This window comes from Ambystoma mexicanum, chromosome 2p (assembly GCF_040938575.1).
Source record: "Ambystoma mexicanum isolate Mex_15411 chromosome 2p, UKY_AmexF1_1, whole genome shotgun sequence".
In the NCBI taxonomy this organism is placed as follows: domain Eukaryota; kingdom Metazoa; phylum Chordata; class Amphibia; order Caudata; family Ambystomatidae; genus Ambystoma; species Ambystoma mexicanum.
This window is the reverse complement of record NC_090923.1, coordinates 1,039,774,641-1,039,794,328: the sequence shown is the minus strand read 5'-3', so window position 1 is coordinate 1,039,794,328 and position 19,688 is coordinate 1,039,774,641. Positions and strand designations below refer to the sequence as shown.

Sequence of the window (19,688 nt, the reverse complement as noted above, 5' to 3'; positions counted from 1 at the left end):
CCGTCACCCTATGTTTGTCTTTTCTCGCTCTCTTTCTTCTACTCTCGGTCCTGACCTCTTTCTCTTTTCCCGACTTCTCGCTGTTTACTGCTTTTTTCCCTTTCGTGGATATACTTCATTTCTGCCATTAAGCGTGGAACCTCTCTGTAAGAGAAGATTCCCGTTTCGCCCTTAGTCATCTCTCCCGAAAGAGCGCTCGGGGTCAGCACACGCCGCCCCCAGCGGCGTCTTTTGACATGTGCAAAGGGGGCACGTGCCCTTTTGGTCCCACTATTTTAAGGGCCCCCAAGTGAAAGCTGCCTGCCCCAGAGCCCCGTACTCGAGGAAGCTGCTGCGGCGGATCTTTTCCCGGCGTGACATGGCCAGTGGCTTCACGTTTGGTCAGAGAAGAAGCTCGGGGTTTTCTAGAATATGTATTTTCTATTTTTGGCATTTATTCACTTGTGTAATGTGTCGTTTTTTTTTTTAGAAAAGAAAACCTTCCATAAAAGAAAACCGTCCATGTAAAAAACGTACACATTAACCATACAGTTATTTGCAAGCCTTGACAAGAATCAAGATTTCAATTTCCCAAACTGTCATTGCAATATCTAAATCTGGAGCTTGTATTCACCAATAGAGGAATCTTCTTTAGTACAGTTTTTTTAACCACGTACCATCGCTCTAAGAGTACCGGTGGGTTTCCTCTATAAGTGTTGCAGAATTGCAGCTCTGACACAATTTAAGGGGTTTCATCACCACTAAAGAAGCACAATCAACGCCCCACTGTCTGCGGTGTTGCTGCATTCACCCCGAATTGTCCCAGGAATGTCTTGCGATCACTAAGAACACTCTCTGACACTCCACAATTAGATGGACACAGGGGCCCCCCGATTCGTGGAATATTTACCTGGTTCAAAGTGAATTTGCGCTGCTGAAAAGTGACTTTGCACTGCCAAAAAAAACACTGATTCATGGAACTGTGCAAAGTGTATTTTTGAAGTGCAAAGTCAGCGCATAGTCATGTTTGCAGTTCAAAAGGACGTTGGCCGGATTTTGCACTTCAAAAATACACTTTGCACAGTTCCATGAATCAGGGTTTGTGTTGGCAGTGTTGTGTTGGCAGTGCAAAGTCACTTTTCAGCCGTGCAAATTCACTTGGAACTGGGCAAATATTCCTTGATATTCTGCAGTATTGCTACATTCACCACGAATTGTCCCAGGAATATTTTGCGGCCACTAAGTAAACTCTGACACCCCTCAAATAGATGGACGCAGGCTCTTTACGTACCCGAAAGCACCATGACTGGTGGTGCCCTTGCGCCAACGTCCTCATTAGTTTCCAGTGTACTTAATCCAAGCTTATCTTGCTTTAATATAATAATAATAATAATAATAATTTGGCATTTATATAGCGCTACGAACCCTCAGGTATCTGAGCGCTGCTTATTATTACCCACGGTGTGTGGTGCTCATTTATCGACCTCGGAAGATGAAAGGCTGAGTTTGGCCCTGCCGGGATTCGAACCTGGGTTAGCAGGCTCTGCACGGATGTCAAAGGGAGCGCTCTACTCGCTGTGCCACTTGACCAGCTATGGGCGCCCAGATTACCCTTATCTGCAAATTGCTTTTCTAGCAGTGATTTATTTATGGGTGAGGGCTTAGGTTATTGTTTACATTCTGAATTTCCTCTCATCTATATGAAATATGGTGATGATTATTCACGGTCTCAGGAGAATAGCTCAGGGGCGACGTGCTCGCTTTGGAAGCAAGAAGACACAGAGCAACACTGGTTCGATCCCCCGGTCGCGCTTCGGGTTATAAATAAAAATTATAAACCCACTTGCACTGCGCTTGAAACTAGATTGGCCCAAGATCAACCAGGTTTGTAAGGTGGAAGGAGCAGAGAATTGTACTCAAGGATTCTGTCTGCACCATGTACTACTGTCAGTTTATTTTTCAATTAATAAAACAATGTCATATTTGTATTTTTCTTAACTTCTAAAGCGCTTTACACAAACGCGGTGTACATCATTAATTAATTGGTGCAATTAAAGATACAATAGCACAATAACAAATGAGCAGTACAGAAAGAAGAAAAACAACCATAAAAGGGACCAAAATGTAAAGATAATCTAGTGAAACTGTCCAAATGAATATCGAGGAAATGAGCATTTTATAAAAACCAACAAAATTAAAAAGAGGCTGTATGAGAAGTTTGTAGAGGGCATCAGATGGTACAGGGAAGAGGGAGACATGCAAAGGAAGCAAGAATGTAAATAACCATAAATCAGTGCGGGGGGGGGGGGCAAGCTCACCCCTTGCCCCATGTCTCTTTTAAGACCCAGGCCCGGGCATTCATCAGTGGGACACCTCTCCCCTTCAGCACCTTAATGAGGGGGCCCAACGGGAAAGGTGTCCCGCTGGCGGGACAATTTATTTATTCACATTTGTAAAGCGCGCAGCAGCCCGTAGTCTTCGTGGCGCTGGTTTTGTGTAAGCTGAGCAATTCCTGCTCAGCACGCTCATTCTCCTGCCAGCAGAACACCTTACCCTTTCCAAACGGGAGAGGTGTCTTGCTGCCAGGACAATGTCCCAAGGAGCTCCTGCCAGCAGAGGGGCTCTCACTTTGTTCTTTGTCAACAGAGCACTTCAATGTGAGCCATTAGGCACTGAGGGAGGGTGGGCTATTAGCAGGGACTGTTGTGCCTTTAGAAATGTGAATGGGAGGGAGTGATCAGAAGTCAGAAGGGTGATAAATGTTGCATGCTTTATGAAATAATCCTATGGTTTTAAAACCCCAGGGGGGGTTGTTAGGCTCACAATAATCTGCATGATGCTATTTTGACTTTGCATGCAGGATGGGGAGAATACAACAAAAGCCATACTCTTATTGCTCAATATATTTCTATGACAATGTGTATAGTGTATAGTTAGTTTACTGTGAACGGGTAGTTTATTATGTAATGTGGTTTGCTTCAACGGCATTGCTATACATAAAGTATTATTTAAGTACATGAAATGCAAAGCAAAACCATGATAAATATCTTTATCAAATGAACCTGGGAAGATGTGCTCAGTTTCTTAAATTGTTCACATCCCGGTTTCACCATTTAACCAAAGTGTGTGATCCTGGGCAAATCATTTAATCTCACTGTGTCTTATCAGAAGCTATGCAAGTGATTCACTTCAAATCGTATACATCATGATGCTATTTAAAAAAAAAAGACTAACGGCTATAGAGTTGCTCCATATATAATAATAGTACAATTTAGATATTTTGCACCACAGAGTTGTTTCTTCTTCGTCTTTTTCTTCTTCTTGGGGTGACTGCCACCTGGCTTACTTATGGCAACTTATTCTAAAGTCACTTGCATGGCGCCTTCAAGCATGAAAGGCTGATGATGCTCCTTGCCATGTCCTTTTCTGTGAAGTCATTTCTCTTGGTGCAATCCATATGCATATTAGGAGGTTTGCATGCATTTTGCCTCGGAGCGCATGGACAGAGCTCTAATAGATGAGTTTCCTGCATCTGTAATGATTCTGCAGTTTTTGTTGTTATGAGTTAAAATGCCGTCTGCCACTAATGTGACCAGAAAAGTACAGTGGGCAGGGGTTGCCGGTTTGTGGGAGTGAATGAGACTGTATGGAATTGCGCACACTGCATTGGGGGGGGGGACTAGTAGGACGTTTTTCGTGACTCCCCCAGTCTTGCACGGCTGGATACTCCCCTGCCATAAGTAGTGCAGTTTCAGTAAAAGCATACAGTATTTTTAGCTGCATGTTGTTGCCGCCACTCGCCGTGAACGGTTTGGTCTACTTCACGTTTACTTGCTGTGCTGCTCCTTTACAGGTATCACATGGTTGGCGCCATCTTCTTCATGCTTGGGCTGGGCACTTTGCTTCCATGGAACTTCTTCATTACTGCCATCCCGGTGAGTAACACTGCCGTTCCGCTGAGTGCTCCTTCTCCCTCGCCCCCCAACTCTGTGGCTCTGTATTTGAAGGTATGAGACTGAGCTGAGCCACAGGCAGCGCTATTCGTGGACCGAGGGGGGAAGGACCACCTTGTGACCCTGTGCCTCGCAGTCATCTGCTGTCTCTAATGGTGCAGTCACAGCTGGCTGCTGGAAACTAAGTGCAAGCAGTACGCCCTTTTCTGGTCAGTGGTCCCCCAAATGTGCAGCTTGTGCCGCCTGAGTGGGCGTTTCGGATCAGTGGTGCTTACATGGCCCAGTTTTTGTTCTCATCTAGTGAGTTGCCTGTATTGAGGTTTGTAATTATAACCTACGTTACTGTGTCTGGCCGCTTTGTTAGATGGTTCTGGGAAGCTCAGCGATTTAAACCTATAAATAGAGTGTTTTGCTGTGCTTACCCATGACATTGTACTATGAAGAACAGCACAGATGCACTATAAAGGTTGGCACTTGGGACGGTGGCGGCCTCTGACTTCCTGACTTAACGTTTCTGTTGGTGACATGTATGTGGGAGTCTGGATACAAACAGGCAGCTCCGGTCTGTGCTATCGGGTGCGCCCCAGAGAGCGCTTGGAGCCGACTTGCTGCAGACTAGCAGGATCTAGCCCAAAGACCTCAGTTCTCACGCTGCACTTTACATTGATTGCTGTTGAAAACGCCGATCAAAAAATCCCTCCAGATTGAAGGCTCAGAAAAGCTCTAGTTTTGGCGTGAAATATCAAGTGGCCAAATGAACTTGGTGGATATTTTCGTTCCCAGGGAAGCTCAGTGTTGTGCAAATGAAGTACCTCTTAACACCAGCAAGCTACTGCAGTTTGTATACATTGCTCTGCTAATAGATGAACGAATACAACATTCTTGTGCAAAGAACACAGATGCCATGCATTGCTTATTTTGGTGTTTTGTGCAGCACTCACAGGCCCGCCTCTCCGCAGCTCGCAGGCACTTTGAGGCAGCACTGCGTGCAGCAACGCCAAAAGAGGCAAGGTTCAGATAGTCTGAGAAAACAGAGTGAGCATGTATGCATGGCAGGGTCTGTACTTGGACTACCGCCATTCGGCATCTGAGAGGTCCCCTGGGCAGAGGCCAAAGCTCTTTTGTAAAAGTGGGATACTCTGGCGAAACTCTCAATTGAGAGCAGGCTTGCATTTTGCCAGTTTCCAACTGAGTGCGGTGCCTTCTCTTCCAAAAGCCATTCCTTGCTGCCAGTCTCCATTGGAGCTCCCACCGCTGTGATGAAGAGAGGGCCCCTCTTAAACCTGTGCTAGACTGCTCTAAAACTCATCTGCATATGCCATTCCTTTTGGAAGCAAGAAAGCAGGGCGCAACACAGGTTCGAATCCCGATCCCGCGCTTTAGAAACCACTCGCTGGTATTAAGCATGTTATAAAAGAACAATAAAATAAATGCAAATACATCCCATCGCTGCATTTGCCCCCTTGCTTTACAAATGGATAGGGGGTTTGTGAATACCAAATGTATTTTTTATTTATTTCTTTTTAAATGTATATAGAGCACAAACAACCCGGGGGCATCGTGGCGCTGTTACAGAAAGGCGACTTAGTTACATAGCGCATATAGAGGTGTTACATATGAGGATTACATACAGTGAGGTATTTGAACAAATGGCATTTTTACATGTTCTAGTGGACATAGCTATAATCTAGGGAATAAGTCAGAATTGGGTGGCCTGCTGGTTCCACGAAAAGTTATAGTGTAGGTGGGGTTGCATGTCAGCTCAGCCAGGTTGAGGAGACAAGTAATACTGGGAAAGTATTAGCACACGTGTGTGTATGTCATGGACTGGGTTACAGTTACATTTATTCTTTTGGGACTTTTGTAGGATTCTACTTGTCGCGTTGTGGAAAGATTCAATGTGCTTGTCCATCTTTGTGGGCAGTGTCAAGCTGGAAGTTCAGACCGCATGTCGATTAATCGACATGGTTGCCTGACTGCTTGTTGGATTGCTCGTCTGTGATAGGAATGGGCGCCTGCGGACAGGCAGACTTTTCTCTGATGTTGGGGTCTGATCCGTCTAATCCAGGCTTCACCACTTTCTCAAATCGTCTGTTCCCGGTCAAATAATTGTATCTCACTTTGCCTCATTCCCAGCAAAATTGAGGGTGACTAGAAGTAATTAAGTTCATATTTTGTACTAAAGATACAAGTAACATTCATAACCGTTTTAATAGACTCTAGGGGTTTCTCCATGCAAAAATACCATGAGTCCTCTAGCAAACACCACGAACCCATTTGCCTCTTGGTTTACTCATGTCAGTACCTCTTGTGAGGCTGAACACTTCCCTCTCTGAAAAGTAAATTAAATGACATACTGCGCTGTTTACTGGCACATCTACTAAATGGATGTATTCCTACAGACAGCGAAGAATTGTCAATCTTCTACATCGGCCCCTTATTGCTTGGTGCTCTTCTGTAAAATTATTTCTAGCGACGCGACTAGGCCTTCTGCCGATTGAATGGGCTGGGAAAATTGCATGGTTCCATCTCCCTATTAAAATGCATTGAGAAGAATCTGTTTTCGAAGAAGAACACAGACTGGCTGCCTCTTCACCTTGAAATTGTGTCTGTCTCCTAAATGAGTTCAATATGCTAGGTAAAGCTATTGGGCATTTGTATGGCACCTTTTACCATTGGTATGATTCCAAAGCCCCATGGGGGTTGAACTCCCTGGGGGAGCGCAGCCCAGGTCAGCGGAGAAAGTAGTGTAATAAAACATGCTGGGTGCACTCGGTATGTATGCAGCCAGTGTGGAATAAGTAGCTGCATACTACTGCTAGGTGTGAAATCGGTAGAATGTGTGCACCAAGAGCAGTGGACTTGAGTATCTGAATTCTGGCGGCAGTGGAGTTTGTGAATGAGGATATGTGTGCAGCTAGGCCGATTTCGAGGGGTATGGCTTCCGTTCTAGAGACAGCTGAGGTGAACGTGCAGGTGTATAAGTATATGTGCATATAGGCCGAATTAATCGAGGGATATAGCTGCATTCTATTGTTTGTTGGTGCATAGGAAAGAGTTAGCATAATGGTGTTGGTGTGTTTGAGTGTCTGTGCTTTCCAGCGGGACCTTGTTCCTGTTGAGCTTCCATTGCCTGTCGAGGGGGTGGTATCTCCTTTGGGTTTGGCTGTTCGGCTAAGGTCCTCTCTGAGTCTTTCAGGTCAATTTGCTTTGGCGAAGACTGACAGGTATGGAGGTATGGCATCACCAACTGCTGACTCACCCACTTTGCTTCCTTCCCACAGTATTTTCTGACCCGGTTGTCGAATAGCAACAACGATGTTGATGCTGTTGGAAATGCCACAATGCTGCAGGAGGGTGGCACAGGCGGGAATGCCAGTACGTCCCATGTGGTCCTGGATGAATTCAACTTCAGCAACTGGATGACGTTGCTGTCCCAGCTGCCCCTGCTGCTCTTCACGCTTCTGAACTCCTTCCTGTACCAATGGTGAGTGGGGAGGCCTGGCCGTGGCACCTTTGTTAGTTAGGAGGTCACGCTGTCTGCAGTTCCTAAGGAGGTGTGCTTTCCTCTGAAACCACTGCAGGGCCCATTCACAATCTCCCCTCTGTACATTCCTCCCTTGTTGTGACCACTTGTTCCACACCTCCCCTGCTTACCTCACTTGCTAACTCTTTTCCTTTCTATTCTCCTTCACTGTTTGGGGCCATAACACTAGTTGTGTCTGGTGTGCCTGCTTTTGGCATGCCATCGCTCCTGTTTCTGCTGGTGTGTCTGTGTGTTTTAGTCTGCATAGTATAGCAGTGCTGCCGGGCAAAGCTAACTCTAGCCATGCCATCACCTCTTTATTTATCATAGGAGTATTATCCCTCTGTTGGTTCCAGCACTGCCATGCCATCTCTCTTACTTGGAGCACAACAGTGGCATCCCTCCTGAGCAGTGCTCTTGGTTCAGCTGCCTCCTGTACCTTTCTATGTTTGGTGTTGGTGCAGCAGTGGCATCTATTATGTACACTTCTTGGTGCCTACTAAGCACTTTGCCTGGCGTCTCCCGTGCACACTGTTTAGTGTTTCTTTTCGTGTGTTGCAGCAGCACTCTGCTAGCTCTCCTGTGTGTGTTGCAGCAGTGCTGTCTCCTCTGTTTGCAATGTGTGTCAGTATATTATTATCGCCCTCCTCTTTCCTATAACAGTATTTTCCTGCACACTGCACAGCATTTCTACATATCATATAGCAGCGCAATGTCTGCTGCACATGGCCTACTGCATGTCTTGTGCATTGCCCAGTTGCTCTCTTAGGGTCAGATTTACAAAAATGTTTTAACATGGGAATGGCCCACTGAATTTTGTGTGTGTGTAAATCGGGCCCTTAGTTGGGTCCATCAGTGGTAGTTGTTTTGCGTTTGTTACAGCAGTACTGACCCCACCTGTGATGTGGTGCCCTGTTATAAACCAGTTCCCCTCATTCCTTCACATATGGCAATTGACAGTACTGGGATGAGGAAGAAGCAACCAAGAGCAATGAAATCTACGATTTCTCTGATTGGTAGCTATGTTAGCTACAACATTGGCTTCTCTCCCTGGCACACTGTGCGGCACTTCTCAATATTTGATAGAGCAGGGCGATTTCTGCTGAACATTGCTCGGTGGTGCCACTCTTGCACATTACCCAGTTCATTCTCAGAGTTTGGCATCTCATTGGTACTTGTCCTGTATATTGCCAATGGCTCTCCTGCTCACTTCCCAGTTACTCCCCGGCATGTCTCAATGAGTATGTGTGTGTGTGTGCGTTCCAGAGGTGCTGTCTCGCCTATGCTGAGCGCAGTGCTATGTCTCATCTGTATGGTACAGCTGTGCTAACTCTCCCCTGGTCTCTTCCGTAGCATCCCCGACAGCGTGCGCATCGTGGGTAGCATGCTGGGCATCCTCCTGCTCTTCATCCTCACCACCATCCTGGTGAAGCTGGACATGACACCGCAGGTCTTCTTTTCCATCACCATGGCGACCATCTGGTTCATTAACTGTAAGTTCTGTGGGTCTCGGGGGTTAAAGGGGCGTGACTTTTCCACCCTCTCTGCTGGATGACTGAATATGTCCTGTTCTTTTACGTCCTCTGCCTCTCACTCCGCATCCATTCCGGCCATTCTCCTGCACAGTACCTCCCCGGTGGGAGGTCTCTTCCCCCTCTACTATGGTTTTGCTTAATTTTCTCCCTCCTCTAGCCTTCTGTTGAAAGCTCCAGCTCTTTCCCACTATCTTGTCAGTACTTCCAGCCAACTTACCTGTACCTCTAGTCTCCACCAACCCCCCAGACTACAAACCCTCTTTCCCCAGCTCCGCATCTTCCCTGTCCCTCTCGCTACGTTTCACCAGCCACAGAACAGTGGCCTAACTCTACTACACAAGGGGAGCGTGAAAGAGGAGAAGGCTAGAGCTTCAATGAATGTGCTGTAATCTGGCAGCGCTCTCTAATGCTTGCTCATCTGAGAGCCCTGGGTTCCAAAACATGTCTATGCCATCAGAGGCTTCTTAGAACGCATCGCCAGTCCACACAGCACCCAGGAGGTCCTAAAGTAATGGCAAGCAACATATGACCATTTCAAACCCAAGGCAAGGAACATTAGAAAATAGTGCTGAAAACAGCAGATGAAATTGCTCGCCCTTGGAAAACGTTGTTTTTACACCACCTGTAAGAGCGCTTTCAAAGTTCCCAATTCCATGTGCGAGAAAGCCAACCAGTCCTGTTGTTTTCTTGAAACTCTGGGTCTTGTCGTTTTCTTTTTCCATTTTATATTAGGACTACAAATCTCAGAAGACCAAGAAGCAAAAGGGAGCTGGGTGGCTTTATCACGCATGCCTTTGGAACCTTAAGAGTGCTGCAGTAACTATTTGCACTGTTTCACAAGAGTTCAGAAATCCCCAACCTACTGGGCTTAGCAGGGATCCAGTGCCATTGATTACTGGAGAAACCACACGAACACTTTTCTGTTTGGAAAGTAAAAACTGCCACGTTTAATCCATTTAACAATACTAAGCATCATAACCCCATTATAAACGCGACCCTAGTAGAAACACAACTATAGCAAACCACAATCCTTTCATTTCAATAAATCATAACACATATTTATATTGGTTCCTCCTTGTGACAGGCACTGCCATGTGGAACTGCCAATTCCGCTCCCTTTTGGCATTTGTACAGTGGTGAGGTCCCTCCTACCTTCTTGTTGTCCTCCCCCGGCATACCCTATGTTGGAGGGTGATCCCAGGAGGCATCCTTTACTTGTCCAACCCCTTCTGCCTCCTGGCTCTGCCCGACCCCCCACCCCTTTTATCCGCCTCCTCTCCTATCGCCCCCTTTCTGCTGGGCCGAATCCAACTTAGTTGGAGGCAGACCGTGCCCTCGCCACTGTACTAACCGGCCTCAGGGTCCCCCCCGGGAAGGGTGAATTCCTAACCACCTGTTTCACCCCCACCTGCCACAGGACCTTCGACCAACCGGTCAGGGTACTCCCCCGTCCTCCGTGTGCTGTGCAAATCACTGCCATAAAGTTCTTGAAGAGTAAGACAGTTCCTTGGTCCGATAAATGGACCCTATCGCAGTGGAAGTTCTTGTTGCCTCTCACTAATCCATTGGCCACTATCCGCAACTGTCCCCCTGCCAGACAGGTCAGTTCATTGTTTCGTTTCCTTGCCAATATGTTTAGCGGCCGTGCTGCTCCTCCCCCGCCCCCATTTCGTCCTAGGGATGATCTGTGGCAGAAGTTACCCAACCAACCAAAGACGGAGACCAATGCAAGTCGTAGTTCTTTCCTCCCTATTGGCACCAGGTTATTCCCCCCCATTGTGTAGTATAACCAGATCAGGCTCGGGTCATTGATGCTTCGCCTTGTGGTCTACCATGATGCTCCACACCTGGCATATGCCCCTTTTCCAATCCAGCGTATCGCCGCCTCCGTGTCTCTGAGTCCCCTGCTCCAATTCCTTACCCTCCTCTCCATCCGTCTAACGAAGGAGTGGCCAATCACCCATACCACTTGTGCCCGAGGCACCCTCTATGGATAACAGAAGAGATAGGAATGTTACGCATGGAATTATTGACGACTTAATAATTACCCTGCATCCTCTTTCCCTTTGCCAGTCTCCCCCGCATTTCACCTAACGGGCCAAGTGATATCTTATGTACCTCTTGTAAGCCTCAGATGTCCATCTACCCAGTTTCATGATCTCGTCTTCTTACATCCCGAGCCTTGCTGCCGTGTTAGCAGACCCTATTCTGAAGGAATGTGGTGCAAACCCTAGCCCTCCGAGCCCGGCTGCCACGATGCTCCTCTGAAAAATTGCTCTGAACTAGAATGCAGATGTGCTGGAACCATCTTGGTGCCTGAATAATGGCCCAGCCGAGTTCCCCCTGAGCCTGTTGAATTCCCCTAATGCCACCACTGGGCAAATTGTGCTGTTTCCGTTGTTGGCTGGGTCCACTACCGCGCCCTTATACTCCTGGTCCGTTTTGCATTTCCTCACTATTATCAGCACGGTGCCTGCTCCCTTAAACTGAATATCTGAAAAATCCAGTCCCCCTTGACATGTCTGTTTTGGATGCCCCAACTAGTTCCCCCAATCTGAGGGTCCCAAAGAATGCGGTGACAAGCGCTGCCCTGAACAGCGCCACTTCATACCTGTCAGAGCATATCCCTCCCAATGCCAAAATCATTCTCTCTAGTTTCTGGGTGTCCAGCAGATGTTGTGCGTCAGGCTCCCTTAACCCCATTCTTCGCCACCCCACGAGTGCCTTTTTTATGGCAACGTCGTAAGAGGGGCTGGCCACCTTGTGCAAACCCGCCACAAATCTGATAGCCGCCATCTTCCCTTTAGCCATGCCAGCAGACACCCCTGAGTCATACAACCATCCCAGATATGCAATCACTGTATCCCTGTGAAACATCACCCCCCTCCTTTCTTCCCTGCAAAACACCCAATATTCTTGTAATGCTTTCTCAAATGCTGTCTTGGTTTTCCGTGACAAGGATCCAGCGATCATGGGTGCTAAACCGGGGCACCAAGACTTCAGAGTGAGTCGGGAAAGGGAGTCATCGGTACCTCTGCCTGTGGCAGCCATCTGTGAAATTCCTGCAGCTTGAAACGAGACAATGCATCAGCAGTGTTATTTAGTACCCCCCAATGCTTCAACAGTTTCAGTACCATGGCGCAAAGATAACCTATGATTATTGACTGCCATCACCACCGACATGCTGTCAGACCAAAATACCATGTGCTTCCACCGTAGGCCCTCGCTCCAAATTGTCAGTGCAACTATGATAGGAAATTGTCCAAAAACGTAATGTTCCTGATCAGCTTCCTGCTGGCCCATTCCTTAGGCCATCTCCCCTACACCATTTGTTCGCCCCAAAACCCACGCTTCCAGTAGCATCTGTGTAGGACCTGATCACTTGGTTAGGCTGAGCCCTATCCGGTCGCACCCACAGCCTGTTGAAATTTGTCAGGAATTTGTCCCATATTCTGAGATCCCCTTTCACCGAAGCAGCCAGTCTAGTATGGTGGTACTTTTCTGTGAGCCCAGACATGAGAGAATGGGCGCCCCATTGGGATCATCCTTGATGCGAAGTTCAGCGGTCCCACTAGGTGCTGCAATTGCGCCAGCGTGACCCTCTTTGCTTGTAGGCATCTGTAAACCGATTCCCTGAATTCAGCCACCTTTCCGAGTGGATGGCGGCATGTCCCTTGTATTGAAACAATTTCAATCCCTAGAAATGTGATGGCTGTTACAGGTCCCTCTGTTTTCTCCTTTGATAAAGGCACCCCAGCTCCTTAGCTATCTTTTGGAAAGTCCCTAAAGCATCCACACAATCTTTTGTGCAGTGGCCCTAAGAACAGGAAGTCATCTAGGTAATTCACCACTCTTGCCCCTTTTAGCTGACGCTTTGTAACCTATTCCAAGAATGTGCTGAATGCCTCAAATTAACTGCAAGAAATGGAGCAACCCATTGGAATGCATTTGTCGAAGTAACTATTCCCCCCCCCCCCCGACCCCTCCAACCTGTAAACCGAGCAACCGGTCGTCATCCGGGTGTACCAGGAGCAGTATAAATCCAGACTGAATGTCTGCCTTGACCAGTAATGCCCCCTTTCCCAAGTGCCTCATCTGAGTAAGCGTGTCATCAAAAGACACGTTTCTTACAGAACAAATTCCCTCCTTCATCACGTCATTCACTGAGCACACATTTGGGAAGGACAAATTGTGAATCATTCTGAACTTCCCCTCTTCTCTTTTGGGCACGATACCCACTGGGGACCAAATGAACCGTGGGAAGGGAGGGTGTTCGAATGGCCCGCTTACTCTGCCTAGCTCTTTCTCCTTTGTGATTTTTTTCCCCCAGTACCGTGTTGTTGCTTGCTGCTGGTTCCTAGGTACTGCTGAAGGTACCATCCCCTTCACCGGAATCCGAAAACCTTCAGAAAAACCAGCTACCAATAACTGTGCCTCTTTCTTCCTGGGGTAACTGTTTGCCCATATTCTGAGAACATCTACTGTGACTAGCGTGGGCAACGGAGAGTTGCATCCCGTCCCCTTATTCACTCTTTTTCTACTCTTTGTCTTTCGTTCTTTTATTGAATCTCTGCTCCGGGTGACCTGGAAGCCCTCAGCTTGAGCATGCATGTTCAAACTTGCACACTGTCCTAGTGCACACCTTTGTGTTGAAAGCCCAGCATGGGTGACCAAGCCCCTTGCGTCCAGGTCCCCTGCACGTTCCCTCCCTGCTGTCGTGCCATGGTACAGCTGGCCCATACATCTATAGCTCTTGTACCCCAGTTAAGCTGCACACTCCCTGCTTTGGACGCCTTAAATCTCTCGTCATAATTCAACCACGCCCCGAATGTGCATTCCCGCTACATAGACATTATTAAGTGCAAGTAGGAGAATATTTTTGATGTAACTTTGGGGATTTTTTCATCTTTACTGCCGCGAATATCGCAAACCCTGATGTCCCATTTACAATTGTCCTGCCTACCTGTACCTTTTTCTCCTTCGCCTCCCCTTTTGCTTCTCTCACTTCATCTGATACCGCATAATTAGACAATGCAAAAATATCTACAATTCTATCTTTCCAAATCTTCTCTTTTAATTCTGGTGTCACATGCCTAGTAAGTATACCTGATGGGGGCCGCTGGTACCCTCACATCTCCCCCCAATGTTCCTGTCACCGGACTACCTGTAACCTGCTGTGTAGTCTGCCCTGCCCTGGCAAGCAGCCCCCTGCCCATGGTTGATCCCACCTATTGTCCCAGGGGTGTTACCCCTCCTGCCTGGTCGATGCTTCCTGGCCCTGCCGTCCATTGACTCGCCGCGAGTGCTTCCCCTCCTGAGCCCCAGACCCACTGTCCCGTCTGTCCTCACGGAGTCCCCCACTCCTTACTGGTTCCACATGCCTGGCTCCGCCTCATGAGCCTAAGTAATTTTCAGCCCATTCTCCCATGCAACTTTGCCCTAGCTGTCCCCGCCAGCTTCCGCCAATAGCTGCAGGTACCCTGTATTGATGGTACCTAGCCCCCCTATTGCTTGCGACTCCCTTCCTATGGAATTATCCCTGTTGTTGCCCTGCCATTCGACACTGATACCCATTGCGTCACTACTAGTTCACCATTGCCGGCCCCTGTGCTTGCTGCGTCCCCTGCTAGGCCCCCGAATACTATAGCACCACCCGAGGGGACAACCCTCCAGCTCCTTGGCCTTGTGCCTGTCCCTGTTGTTAGCCATCTCTCACACTCTTACTGTTTTTCACCTTTTCTCTCTTTAGTTGGGGAAATGCGGCCCTAGGGGCTACATTCTTCCTCCTGGGTCTGCTTACCACCCCCTCCTCACTTTCTGTCCTCACTGGCTGTCTTTCTGTGTTTCTCACCTCCCCGCACTTAACTGTGCCATGACTTTGTCAATTCCCTATTCCTGCAACATTGCAAATAGTGCTGCCACTTGTCCCAGGTCCATTCTGCTAGTTCCTTTCTCCTGTGGTTGCTGTTACTGTACTCCCACACACAGGCCCTAAGCGTTCCGTGGCGCTGTGGCAGTACGTGTTTTTCCAAAAATGTCCCCTAATTCTATGTGCTACCTCATGCTAGGCACCTTTCAGCCGGCCTGTATTTACTATAAATCGGTTTTGTGCTGCGCACCACCTTTCATTCCTTATGGTGTGGCCTTTTATTCCCGAGCACTTCTAACCTTCCTCATTCAAAACCTTGCTACCTTGCTGTCTGCACTATCTCCCGCATTCACACCAAGACACTTTCATTAGCTTTCCCTATCCAACTTTGCTGGATGTATCCCCACAAATCCCTTGCTTTTCCTTTCCTTTCTCAACCCTTGCTCTTATCCCGCTCTCACTTCCCCGCCCTACCAAGCCACGCGGAATCCCCGTCCACCCGCCCCCGGACACTGCTATCCTCTCTGCCGGGCTGCACAAGGAAATGCAATAAGCAGACCCCCCTGAACGGACTCGCCTCCCTAAACCCACCTCTTTACCTACACTTGTAGAGTAATTCTACGAGCCTGGGGCTCCACCCATGGCCCGCAGGAGTCCTCCGGATGCAGACGAAGGCAGGTCCCCTCCGAGGCGTGCAATCCCCAGCACAAAACACGATGAGGAGCGCGGCAGCGGTCGTTCCAGCCGTCAGGCAAAGGCAGGCAGCGTCCGTCCACAGCGCTCCAGCGGACATCCACATGGATTGGCAACAGCGGGCGGAATAGCTTCTGTTCCCATCCTGCTGCCTGGGCCTCTTTTAAGCACTGTCTTTGGCGCGGCTGCCAAAGCTCCTGTCGTCCCAACCGAGGTCGTGTTACCATACCCTCAGCCAGTTTCCAGGGGGCCGATGTGGCCTACACCCGTCTTTGGCGCCTCCCACCACGCACACCCTGCAGCCCCTCCACTGGGTGAGGGAACCGGCCTTAATTCTACATAGTGTTCAGATGCAAATCAATTCTCAGGGCAATAGAAGAAAAGACTTATCATAAGCGTACAAACAAGCAGAGAAAGTGGTGCTGGTCCTTTATCTGTGGGGGTTGTGGCCTCTCCACCTACAGACCTATCAAAACAATACTGTGGTTTCCAATCCGGGCCTGGAGGGTAGAGGGAGAAGGCGACTCCAGTTTATCAGGAAACCACTTCACGAGTCCTCTGCTCAACATATACAAATCATTTTTGTCAGGTGTATAATGTAACTCCACAAAGACTACAACTCCCAGAACGCAATTGCTAAATGAAAGGACAAAACTAGACATGAGGTCACCTGGTGACATGGCATCATCTGATCACGCTTCTCGACTGGGAAGGAGGTCATCACCAGCTATGGGAGGTAAATAATATGTTCTCCACTGTCTGAATAATATATGTTCCATGACCATTACCACACACAGACCTCTTTCAGAGTTTATTAACAGCGTTCACTGCAAAATGGAGTCACAAAAGCAGGCTTGACTCTATAAATATTCTCAGCGGAACGCCCAGCTGTGTGTGACCACAGTTTTGGATGTTTTTCTAAGGCAGGGCCGGTGGAAGCAATGCTTCTCCCGCCACGTACACACCACACTCCCTTTCAGGTGTTTAGCAAGTGTTTATCCCCGCCGGCCGCTGGGATCAAGACACAGAGCAGCAGGTGCGTGCGTGCAAATATCCACGGAGAAATCTGAGCCCGCTCCAAGCCTCGGCAGCAGTACACGGCCTACCTTTCCTGCCTTGTGACTTGATCCTCCACGCAACGGCCTGCTCTTTACCTATTTATAGGCACACGGTATTCGGAAGTGGAATGTAGCCAAGATGGCGGCGCAAAGGGGGTATTTAGCTCAAATACAAACATCGGATTTCATTCTACCTAGATAAAGAATTCCCATCCGCTCTTTCACCAGTATTTCGGGATTCCCTCGTTAATTACCCAGAGTCCATGCCTCACCTCAGCCAAGAGAGCCTCTTACGCAGGCATCGTCATTATGTGTGAACGTTGGGTTCATCCACAAATCACCACACGAATCAGCCCGGTGTGCTTCATGACTTATTAGAGTAGATAGATCACCTGTCGTCAATTGTTCTTTGAGACATCGTATTGGTGGGATTTGTTGTTCGTTCATATACGTGCTTTTAGCAGGTTTGTTTGCAAATGATGGGGGTCACGTGTGTGCTAGTTCCCTGACTGGCTTCTGTTACTCATACAACTGGTGACTGGTCTAATTTCTGCTTGGAGCACTTCCTCAAATGCTATTTTTCGTACCCAACCCTTTGCTAAAATCTTTGCAATTGAGCTCAAAATGCACAAAGATGGCTACAAAAATACCACCAAAATCCCAAATACAGATGGCATGGTGGAAAATTAACAACCACAAAAATTCTAGGCGAAATACATCCTGCATAGTTGTTAATTCCCAATCCACACCTTGGCACAATTTAATTAACTTTTTAAACCTGCTCTGTCTGTCTACAGACGAGGGGATGCAGGTGGGATAAAAATCGTAACAAATTGTATCAAAATCCAGAGGGGGGAATCAGAGGGCCAGCAAGGGAGGGCCATCATTCCTAATGGACATTGGCTGGTTTTTCAGAGTTTAGATAGTGGCTGGGCGGTGGGCACAGGTAGATAGTGGCTGGGAGTCATATATCAGACAGCCACTGCCCTCACTGGAGAACTTCACCGTAGGGACACCTCAACTCTGGCAGTGCGAAGCAATTGTAAGTTTGCATCCTACAATTTACTGGTCAAGTTTGGTTCCTGTGCTCTATTTCATGACTAAGCTTACCTTGCTGTGCCTCAAAAGGGGCGGGCGGTCTTCTGATGCTCCGCCTAAACTAAAGGTGGGATAGGGGTCTATTAGAGAGACATGTCACATCACGCTCATCTGCCTTGCGGGAAATGTAGGGGTGTTGGAAGGTGCCAGCATCTTTTCGACCTGACAACATGTTTTACCTAACTGGGTGTTTGGGGATGGGTTGAGGAGCTACAAGGATTGCCTCGAGATGTAAATGGGAATGGCATGCATGGCAACATTATCTCCTGAATGGAATGGATAATGTTGACATGTATGGATAGGACCGGTGGGAAATTGGTCTAAGAGTGGGAAGTTTCAATGATGGGGTAGAGGGAATCCGAGTGGGCTTTTGCAAGGGGCAGCACAAGAGCGCAAGAAGACAAACATCATCCAGCATGGAACTAAAACGAGTCACATTTATTACACTTCAAACAAGAACACTCCAACCCAAAAATGGGACCCAGATAAAAAACACAAGAACACATCAAATGCATCAACAACAATAATCAAATCGAGGCATGGTAATGACAGGTGGTCCAGGTGGACCATAATTACCACCCCCAGGGTGGCGGCGAGGACCCTGGCCCCCCCCCCCGCTATGCCTTTCTTGTGGGGTTGCTACCAGGAGGCACCCCACATTGCATTGGTACTGACCGTCTCCTGACCCCGCCCCTCCCCTGGGCAGCCCCACTGGACCGAACACCCTCTTTGTGAGAGGCAGCCTGCCCTCTCCACTGTGCCTTACTGGTCCCGGTGCCCCCCCATAAGGGGCAACTTAGTGTCCGTATGGTCCTATCCCCCCTACCACAGAGACGCAGACCCCCGGACCACGCCCTCCCCTCATGCTGTGCGTATGAACGCCAACAAATTCTGTACAAGGGTTTGGTGCCCTGGTCAGACAGGTGCACCCTATTGCAGTGAATGTCTGACACACCTCTCAATAGACAGTCTATTGGCAATAACCCTGAGACGCCCATGGGAAGCTGCCAGCTGGGCCAATTCATTGTTCAGGATCCAACCAGCTCCCTGATCCTAAATGCCCCCAAAAAAGGTGACTTCATGCTGATCCCTACATACCCTCCCCAACACCAGTACCAGTCTGCAGAGTTTCTGCAGATCCAATGGCCGTCTAGTGTCCCTCTGTACGCCTTCCAGCCTTTTCCACGCTGCCAAGGCCTTTCATATAGCAAAGTTCGTCGAATGGACATTCCACCCCATGCAACCCAGCAAAGAAACAAACTACTTTCACCTTGCCCCGGGCTGTTCCTACGACTCCCCCAATCCCTTTAAGTGCCCCAAGAACCAAATCAATGCATCCCTGTAAAATAGGTCTGTTAGGCCCTGCTCCCCACGAAAGACTCTTACCTCCCTAAGTGATTTCTCATAGGCAGCCTTCGACTTCCCAGACAGGGATCTCACAATTAGGGCAGCCAGGTCGCGGCACCAAGCCTCCACAGTGTCTCTGGGAAAGGTGTCATCTTGCCGTCTGCCCGAGGCAACCAGCGCCGGAACTCCTGCATCTTGAAACGAGATAAAGCATGAGGTGCAGTGTTCAGTATGCCTGGTACACGTTTTGCCTTAAATTGCTTGTTACCCCATAAACACACCAAAACCAACTGCTTCAACAGTCGCAATACCATTGGGCAAGCGGCCCTCTGGTTGTTGATTGACATCGCCACTGACATACTGTCGGACCAGAATATTACATTCCATCACAGCAGGCTCTCAGCCCAAATCGTCAAGGACACCACGATCGGGAACAACTCGAGGAATATTACGCTTCATGTCAAACCACTCGTATGTCATTCAGGGCCTTGGGGAGGGCAGCCTAGGCCACACCACCTGTTACCGAATATTGCCCCAAATCCTAAGCTACTTGTGCACACCTCTTCTGGCCAAAACTGTACCCCATTAAAATTGGCGAGAAAGGAATCCCAAATCTTGAGATCCTCCTTC

At 48.4% G+C, this 19,688-nt stretch overlaps 1 protein-coding gene across 6 annotated transcripts in view; it reads left to right on the top strand.

Annotated features, from left to right (window-relative positions):
- The window catches only part of SLC29A2 (solute carrier family 29 member 2), a 119,596-nt gene that overhangs the window by 24,365 nt on the left and 75,543 nt on the right, over positions 1 to 19,688 (top strand). For all 6 annotated transcript variants that reach the window (XM_069644912.1, XM_069644915.1, XM_069644911.1 and 3 more), the window contains 3 exons: positions 3,833 to 3,914; positions 7,217 to 7,419; positions 8,812 to 8,951. In XM_069644912.1, coding sequence (XP_069501013.1) covers positions 3,833 to 3,914; positions 7,217 to 7,419; positions 8,812 to 8,951 — 425 coding nt within the window. The remainder of the gene's footprint in view (positions 1 to 3,832; positions 3,915 to 7,216; positions 7,420 to 8,811; positions 8,952 to 19,688) is intronic.